The sequence below is a fragment of the Coffea eugenioides genome, chromosome 4 (genome assembly GCF_003713205.1).
Source record: "Coffea eugenioides isolate CCC68of chromosome 4, Ceug_1.0, whole genome shotgun sequence".
Lineage (NCBI taxonomy): Eukaryota > Viridiplantae > Streptophyta > Magnoliopsida > Gentianales > Rubiaceae > Coffea > Coffea eugenioides.
This window is the reverse complement of record NC_040038.1, coordinates 16,232,917-16,242,318: the sequence shown is the minus strand read 5'-3', so window position 1 is coordinate 16,242,318 and position 9,402 is coordinate 16,232,917. Positions and strand designations below refer to the sequence as shown.

The 9,402-nt window shown below is 36.2% G+C and overlaps 1 protein-coding gene across 2 annotated transcripts; it reads right to left on the bottom strand.

Moving 5' to 3' along the window:
- Positions 1-410: 410 nt before the first annotated feature.
- On the bottom strand, positions 411-7,985 carry LOC113767419 (nucleobase-ascorbate transporter 6). Of its 2 annotated transcripts, none has more exons than XM_027311511.1 (15): positions 7,748-7,985; positions 7,115-7,258; positions 6,356-6,453; positions 6,086-6,259; positions 5,535-5,635; positions 5,085-5,160; positions 4,850-4,909; positions 4,578-4,762; positions 3,579-3,675; positions 2,638-2,724; positions 1,636-1,694; positions 1,451-1,542; positions 1,289-1,366; positions 1,033-1,193; positions 411-884 (listed from the first exon to the last, which is right to left on the bottom strand). In XM_027311511.1, the coding sequence occupies exons 2-15, from the start codon at positions 7,221-7,223 to the stop codon at positions 672-674; spliced, it is 1,590 nt and encodes a 529-aa protein (XP_027167312.1). In that variant the 5' UTR covers positions 7,224-7,258; positions 7,748-7,985; the 3' UTR covers positions 411-671. The 2 variants fall into 2 exon arrangements, with proteins under 2 accessions (XP_027167312.1, XP_027167311.1); XM_027311510.1 differs by lacking the exon at positions 7,748-7,985 and adding an exon at positions 7,352-7,440.
- Positions 7,986-9,402: the final 1,417 nt, after the last annotated feature.

Here is a 9,402-nt window from a genome sequence, read left to right as displayed (position 1 = left end):
AAAAATAAAAAGTGTGAAAAAAATTTTCCTAACCAGAAGCCAGGAAGGCTAGAAAAGAGTATATTGAAAACATTTTACCCGTGTATGGACTCTCAAAATCTTTTTTACGAGAAAAACGCCCTTTTGGTTCAATTTCCGGCAGCACGAGTAAAAGCAGAGCAACCAGCTTCTAGAGTGCAGGCTCTGCATCCTGTCTTATAGATTTCTAATCTTATATTAAGCTTGGAGAATCCTGGATCCTTAAGCCATCTAGGGTTCTGCCGTAAACCAGTTCGAGAACTGATCAACAAAAACATAATCCAAGGATATGATGTCTAACGAAGCTACATATGCAAGGAACAGGGTTCTCCGGTACGAGATTTTAGGCCTTCAACAATCAGAATATGTTACCCAGAAACTGAGAGCTGGGGAAGATGAACCAAAAGATGATAGCAGAAAAGCTGATTAACCAATATTTCAAGTCCATGTTGTAATCAAATTAGATTTACAGAAAGAAAACTAACAAACAAATGCTTTAAGCTTTAGATGGTCGGACCATTTATACTCCTTTAGCATGTAAAAAAGATACACGAGTTGAAGACCAATGGTGTTGCAGAGCAGCCACTTCACAGAGCCAATGAGGGATCAAAGATTTAGTCATGGATGAAATCTTCAACAGGACGATGCATAGCTCACACAGATGGGAAATATTTATTTATACCGAAAGGAAGTCCATAGAATTCATCCGTTCTTTGGTCTGTTTTGTAGGATTTGAACTTGTCCCAAAAGTGCTTACCTCTGTCTTTCCGAGCATCCTTCTTCTGGAGTGTGTTATCCAGGAAATAAGCCACCAGCCCCGCCACAAAGGCTTCCGATGAGAAAGGGACATTTACTATGTCATTAAACTGCAGAGTAGGCAAGAAGCATAACTTCTTTCTTAGTAAGTCTCACATTTTGACTATAATTTTTCAAACATTTCACAAAAAAAAAAAAGCACAAAAGGATTTCAAAAAAGATTTTAAAGACATTCAGTAGACAATGTAAACTATGTACCCATCTTCCTTTGACGTGGACTGGACCATATCCTTGGATAGCTGTGTACTCGTTGAAGTACTGGGGAATAGACAGGCCTAAGAAGATTGAGAAGCCTAGTATGAACTTGGTTCGGAAGGTGTTCAGGTTGCAGAACTGAAGGAAACTCAAACCTCCCGCACCTGGAAATACATTGTGAACAAAAACCAATGACAAATTTATTTATCAATGAGAGTTTAACAATGTAATCCAGCTTTCTGGGTTAGTAAAGACATACCCACATAAGCAAAGAAAACGCAGTACAAAGCAGCAAAAATTGGTGCCGGAATTGAAGCAAAGACTGCTCCAAATTTTCCTGCAAAGTCATTCTAATTTAGTTACAAAAATGTATTCAAAAAGGGGCAAACTAGACTGCAAATTCAGATGTAAATATACCCACCTAAAATAGAAAAGAAAATCATGAATCCAGCAGAGATCTGAACCACTCTTCGACTTCCAACACGAGTCAATGCTAATAAGCCAGCATTCTCACTGTATAAGCCAAATAAGCCAGTTGCATCAACAAGGAATTTGCTCAAATCAAATATTGCTGCAGACAACTAATCAGAAATGAACACTGCTTACACAGAGACAGAAGATCCATTTCCAGTGCCAAACAATCCAGACAATAGGATGCCAATTCCCTGCAATTGAAGAAATCATGTTGGCAAAACAATGAATATTAAACCCGAAAAAGAACAATTTAAACATCCAGAAGGAAATCTAAATGAGAAGGAACATGACCATGATCAGCTGTCATACTTCTAAGAGTTTTTCTTAAAAATTAAAATAAGAGTAATCTCTCTCTTATCCCTTTTTCTTCTCCTTTTAGCTCACAAGACAATGACAGCAAGGCAGAGACACCAGGTACTGACGTAAAATTTCAGCAAAAAATCATGTGTTGCCAGATTGCACATCCATAAGATGCTTCATGCTTTCTGATACCTCTTTTAAGTCTTAAAAATTTCAGATGCACTATACAGCTTTTGTCATATAGTTTCAGATGGTAACACACAATCACAATGTAGACCATTTCAGGATGCTTACAATACAGATCTCAGAAAACTGGAGAAGATGTCATACAATGAACTTTCCTTCAGCCTAATTAAGTAGCACTCAAGTAAATCTCATTACCTACAACAGAAGTTTGTTTTGTCCAACAAAATTATACAGATTTTCTTATCTTCCTACTGCAGTTGTGATCTGAACTACTGCTGGCACTAAGCTACAAGAAAGTTGATGAACATGGAATTTCAACATGGGGCTGTGTGCGAAGATCCTAAACTTCCAAGTCAAACTTTACATATTCTAGGCTTCACTCTTTCTTTCTTCCGTTCATATTTATTATCTTTTGCTTTCCTTTTTTTTTTTCTCTTCAAGGGGTAACTTGGTTGAGCTACGAGCAGTTGCACAATTGCAGTTCTTACCAAGCAGGCTACCCAACACAGAGCTTGGAAAGGCACTTATAAATTTGATCATATTAGAGCTCACCCGGATATCATGATTGATAAAAGTTCACGGAAAAACAACCATTTGTATTATCTGGTTTACATTGCAAATAAGAGGAAAATCAAGTAGCTACTTTACCTGCCAACCTACACCCCTGCTGAGAATGGATGGTGGCATATACGTTGCACTCGCATACCTAGATACTGCAATAAATGCACCAGTAGACTGCAGAATCATCAGGCAAAAAAAAGGTAAATATAAGAGCTTCAATTCAGGGGCGCTGTGCAAATTTAGCTCCAGAGATAGGGTCATGGACACATCATTACACTTCATTCTAATGTGAGAATTTTGCCATTTTTTGGGGTAATACTTTTTAAAAAAAAAAAAAACTTGTACAACTAACCATGCTGAGGAAGTTACAGAAGCTAATTTTAATTATATATCCAGATTAAAGGGCAAACATCCAGTTTCCCCGTTAAATGAATTTACTTAACTATGTATGGTGAAGAGCAATAATAGGAAGGGGGAAGACTTTAAAAATAGAACTAGATATCATCATGGGGAGATGTAATCAGCAGCAAGAAACACTGAAAAAAAATATATGAGAGACTAAATAATAGCACAATGAATTCCCGCAATAGCAATAAAATGAGGGATTGCCAAGGTAGAAAATTTACAATTATAAGCTCAAATAGTGTTTACCTTTCAGCAAATGAAAAGGAAAATCCAAAACCACTAAAAAACCAAAACTTAATGAGAAACACAAGTTCATTCAGTAGATTTTTCACTCTTACAATGGCTATAGGAACTTTTGCAACTAAACACTAGATTCATATACACTAAGCACGAGCAGAATGATCACATTCTCAGACAGACCCCTGTACACAACCTGCTTAACCACTTTCAGATTAAGCAAAACCCGCGGGCGGAAGGCAACACTAACAACAAGGTACTCCAATTCCAACTTACTCGATAAGGTAACATTAAACATTAAAAAAATCAACATCAAATATTGACAGAGAAAAATGCAGTCAAAGCTCACTAATCATGGAATTCAGAGTTTAGTTATTGAAACATACCTCTACGAGAGCCACAAATGAAGCCATCATCATTGCAAAGGCTTCCCCAGCATCAAATGAAGGCGCTCCCCATTGGAAAGGGTAAGGAACTCTTATCCTGCAGGGATATGAATATAACACTTGAGATTGCATGTCCTCAGGCAACACAAAGCAAAATCCTAAAATTCACCAAGTAGTTTAGCTAATATACCCCAAATAACTTGAGATAAACATGAAAGGGCTTTATCTAATTGCCTTTAGTCATTTCTTAGAACTGCTGCAAAGAATTTTTTTGGCCTCAATTCATGTCCACCTGAAGTTCAGTAAGTTGATAATGATAATTTAAGATAAAATGGAATCTCTCATTATGAATGATCAAGGTACCAGAAACCACAAAAACCTGAAAAATGATTTCATCTATTTAGCCTTTTTTCTTTTGGCTTTCCTACATTGATGTATAAGAGTTCATGAAACATATGTTACTGCTAAATTCAAAGCGACATTTGCTTCCATCAGCAAAATTCATAAGGTGAAGATAAGATCATGGCAAGATTAATCTCTAAACAGTCAAGCTATAATGCACAAAAGATGTGATGGTAGTCAAGTTTTTACATTGACCTAGTTTAGGCAAAGCATAGCTCAAGTTGCCATACGGTTCAAACATCCATGCAAAAGTCCCAAAAGCAAATCATCAGTACTTCGATCATGTTTATATGTAAGCACCTCCAATTCATAAGTCAGTAGAACAGTAAACCACTTTTTTCGATAGAACGATCAAATACTTTCATTCATGATTGAACTCATCCAACAGAAGTGCTGATATACAATCAGGCATAGCTGACCAAAGCTTTGGGGTATCAGAGGACCTGGCTTGCTGGGCCAAAGCATGAGCTCCTCTATTAGCAGGTTTCCTAACCCAAACAATATCACTAATCCTAACTAGAGACTTATAATGCTTGTAGTCATCTAATAAAACTTCCAAGTCAGATAGGACGACTTCTTCAGCACTATTAAACTTACCATGGAGCAGCATCAATGAGTCCAGCACGATCAGTCCGGCAGCTTGTCTGGGTTTTTGGTGCCTTACCATTGTAGGCCCCACCCACTGTTAGTAGGTGAGCATATATCCATACAATTGCCACCGTGAATACAACAGCAAAGCGATCAAATATTTTCTTCGCTGGTTTAATCAGATCGCCCAAATACTACAATAACCAGCAAAGGCAATCATAAATTAGATAGGTATAGCTACAGAATAGATGCAACAATGTGCAACAATCAGTATCTATTACCTGGGAGAAGAGAACTAAAAGGATCAGCATTGGCAGCCCAATTTCAACACATTTAGCGACCTGAAAGCAAGGCACAGACTTAGATCCAGTGGAAACGAAGAATGGAAATGGATACAAGAAACCACATGGAAACATATTCAGAATGATAGATTTACAGACTGATTTAGTCGTATACTTATGAAGTACAAGAAAAAGGAATCCGCCCATCTTTATGGCAGTACAGATTTTCACATACCCCAGGGAAACCAAACTCATACAACCCAAAACCAACAAGAGCGACCAAAGGAACAACTGAAAGTGGACTCAGAAACCTGATGAAACACAGAGAAAACAGAAGTGTTAAACAACAACCCTAACACCCAAATACATACAGGATTCATCAAAACATCCTATACCAGACATATTAATGTATCACTAACTACAATTCCATGACTTGGCATAAAACAGCTGAAAGCAATAACTTAGTCAGGAAGTCCGAAACTCGGCTGTTAATCATACCAATGAGCATCAAGCATATAAACCAGGTTGGTTTTAAAACAAATGGAGAAGTCAAACATTAGATTTACAAGCCCATGAGGTCTTCTGCAAATAAATACTATCTTTTCAAGCCAGTAATGAAATAAGTATTCAGTCCAACTCAGTATTGCAAACATACGATGCACCATATAGGATATGTATTACCAACCTGACAACATTGCGCCAGAGACCACTGAAGCCTAAAACTATCTGAAGTGTTGAAGCTACAATAAGTGCACCCTGAGTGGCCCGCATTACCTTTTTGAATCTCTGGATGTGGGCAATCAAAACAAGCATTCGATAAGATATCAAAGGAGATCATTGCAGCATCCAAATCTTTTATAAGGTGAAAGGAAATTGATTATGACATATACATGCAAATAAATTACTGAATTGGTATGGAAACATGATACATAAGAACAAGGTTATGTGATTGATCATCACTTGCAATGCGAATTATGTCAACAGAGGAATCATGTTAGCACAGGTCTTTGTTTTGATCTACTCTCCTTTTAAAAAAAAAAATTTGTTATTAATTATTTGCCCCAGTGAATCAAATTTAGGATTTTTAAAAAGAAAAAAAAAAGAAAAAGGAAAATGTAGACGTGCAAAACTCACTAGATTTGATTGGACCATATTTGTGCTTTCACTAGACCACAAAATCCTACCATGCCACCGGAAAAGACAAAAGTGCAATATGATAAGCATTAAATCACCAACCGATACAGGATCTGGATCACTCCATCGACCAGAAAGGATAATGGAAATTGTTGGTGCAACAAAAGTATATGATCCTCCAATGACAGCAGGTAATCTTGTACCAAATGTAGTTTGCAATAGTGTGTTCAAGCCAGCAACAAAGAGTACAGTCTGAATAACCTTTGCTTTCTCCTCCTGAGGCAAGACAATTATATCATTCAAACCTAGAGCGCACCTTTAGATTACACAAACTGTAGGGAAAAATATAAATTCTTCACACTGAAGTCTCACGTTTCCTCCTCCCATTTGCGGAACCAGAGCAGTGGGAATAATAACTGTTGTTCCAAGCATCACTAAATAATGTTGAAACCCAAGAAGTATAGCTTCAGCTGCACCACAATATATCAAATGTCAAAGGAAATTCTCCATCCAAAAACAAACAAACACATACATGATTGCTGAATTTGTGAAATATTCATTACTAGCCACAAACTTAAGAAGCCAATAGAGGGCACTCCGAAGCCAATAATTGGAAACTACAACAGTGACTCGTTAAATGGTCTATGCAGATTCTAACTTAAATGGTCTTTCAAAAAAAAGGAAAAACCAAAAAAAAAAGGAAGAAGAACAAGAAGAAGTAATTTCAAACATAAAAACGACCCAGATAATTTGCAATTATCACCATCGTTAAGTGCCCATGAATATAGTGTCTTTCAAGTTTCAATTACAATTTTTACTTCATAAAAGAACTGACTTTCAAAAAAATAAGTCAGAAAAATACAGAACAGTAGTACAACTTGAGTTAAGAGAACAAAAGAAAGTGGGTGGGTTCAGAAGAATCAGCAAGCATATCTACCTTGAATAAACAGGTACCAGCGCGCACCCAAAGTACAACAGTAATATCGCAACAAGAATATTACAAATAGGCTTAAAGAATCTACCAAATTTTTCTACCTAACCCAATCAACAAAGTCTACGATCAAAACTAGAGAGAATATACCAGCAGCAGATTGCAAGAAAAAGCTGTTTGATATAAGACTAAACACTCACGCCAAGGAGGAGGACTGGTAATGCAGAAATAAACATTGGGAAGCTGCTCCTTGGGTGGATGTGGTGGTGGCACATCTGCCTTCGGTGCTGGAGCTGGAGCTCCTGCCATTACTTTCTCACTTCAGTACTGAAAAAACTCCAAATCTGCAAAAAATCCCAGATCAGAAATCAGTTTAAAAAAAAACCATGAAAAGATGAAGAAAAAAGAAGTAAGAAAGACTAAAATTTTGAGAGTACCCAGAAGGCAAAAAGACTGAAGAAAGCTTGAAGATTGATGAAGAAGAGAAGAGACTGAAGATTTCGGACAGTACCCTAAAAAAGCTCAATAACTGAGACAAGTGACAAGATTGGTACAAAAAGCAACAACTCACATGTGGTACCACCCCACTCCTCCCCTTACTTTAATACCAAACTGTAAAAGAAAAATAAAAATGGGGAAAAAGAGCAAAGGCAAAAACCCCAAAAAGACGGCCAAGAAAATGAAATGGTAACAGCAGGACAGAGCGAGAAATGAGGGTGTGAAGCAGAGAGAAAGACTAACAAACTATAGCAATAATTGCAAGAAAAGAAATACTCTACTCTACTACCCCAAAACAATTAATTCAAGAAAATGGATAAAAGCCCAGAAACTACCTGAGGCTGGTTTCAGTAGTGGTAACAGTAGTAGGCTAAGCAGCAAGCTTAATCAAAGGAGGAGGTGCTTTAAAGTCAATATATCAATGACAGACCCCACAGAAAGAAAAGAGAGAGAGAGAGAGAAAAGCTCGTCAGAGCAAAAGGGTAAGAGAGAGAGAGAGAGAGAGAGAACAGGAGAAAAAGCGGATGAGAAAGAAAACTTTATGCCGCTACTTTGTACAATATAGAAAATGGATCTGCCTTGCTTTGCAAAAGGCAAGAAAAAGGAGTCGAGAGAAAGAAGAGTATGGAGATGTGTGAGCAAAATTTGAAGATAAAATCATAAAAGATAGAATTTGGGACAAGTTTTGTTTTGTCCTCCCTCTTTAGCTCTGCCCCTCACGTCCTGCCCAAAGAAAATAATAATCTATGGCTCCATTTTGATTTGAAAAGCAATTTTTCCAAAAAAAAAAAAAAAATTGGTTATGCACATAATAAGTATGTAAGCAAGCGTTATTTTATCTTCAAAATTTAAATTTATAACGGTAAAATATAGGTAAAAGAATTTGTAGTGAGCCACCTCTCTATTTTCATATTTATTATGCAGGGCACAAAATAGAAAAAAATTATATACTCTTAACCTACTTTTTTCCCCATAAAAGTTCTTTTAAAATAGGATTTTATGAACACATTTTCTGTTACGTCTTTATTTCAAATATGCTCTTTTGAAATGTGTTTATAGCTTTATTTTTCTGCTAACATTCATTAGAAATGCAGTCCAAACAAAGTACGGAAATTTTACCTCTTAACCAATTTTTTAAAAGAGTCATATCACTTCTTAGCTAATACATACACAGCACTATCAAGTGTATTTGGTTAAAATTTATTTACTTGTATCAGAAACAGAATTTTCAATACATTGTTTTATCCTCTCAATCACTTTTTTTTTTTTTACATATATCATATCACAAAAAATGTTCCAGTAATTATTTCAAATAATCACCTGTCCAATCTGGTCTGGTATAGGCAAAATTTTTGAAACAAAATTACTTGAGGAATCTCCTCAGCTCTTTAATCAACATTTTTCAATGTCTTATTTGATGTTAAGAATATTTGTTTGTTTTCCCATCTGCAATCACTATCCAACCAATGTGCAGCTTCTGACACGTATATGTGCTAATTGATTAGAACAAATTAACTGCTACAGCCAGGGGCATATTTTATGTACTCTATTTTACTCACTGAGCTGGTACGAGATATACGACGCCGTAGTGGTCATAAAAGTTGGAATTGGGCACCGAAACGACAGTTCCTGGATGTAGACTTCACTGCTGAAGCCTGAGAGGCTCCCTTGAATAGGGATTAGTGCGATGCACCTAGATTTCATTTTTTTAGTTTCTAGTGAAGTGTTGATTGTTTTGGATATATGATAGTAATAATTTCATTTCTTTTTTGATATATTTGGTGATAAAGATTATAGAATGGTATAAAAGTTTAGCATATGCTTTTGTCTCGTAAGAATTCAATCACTACTCTTGCATGATAGCAAAATTGATACTATTACCAAATTAATTATATTGATATCATATCATTAATGTCTAATAATATGTTATCCAAGAATGTCAAAATTTTCAAATTTTGTACTTTACACTCTGTTTGGTTTGAAATATGCT

Coding starts and splice junctions, on each gene's coding strand:
- LOC113767419 (XM_027311511.1), bottom strand. CDS start 7,223: ATGGCAGGAGCTCCAGCTCCAGCACCGAAGGCAGATGTGCCACCACCA. Junction 5,161..5,534: donor CTCTGGCGCAATGTTGTCAG/GTTGGTAATACA, acceptor GTGTTTCATCAG/GTTTCTGAGTCCACTTTCAG. Junction 2,725..3,578: donor CATTTGTGGCTCTCGTAGAG/GTATGTTTCAAT, acceptor ATGATTCTGCAG/TCTACTGGTGCATTTATTGC.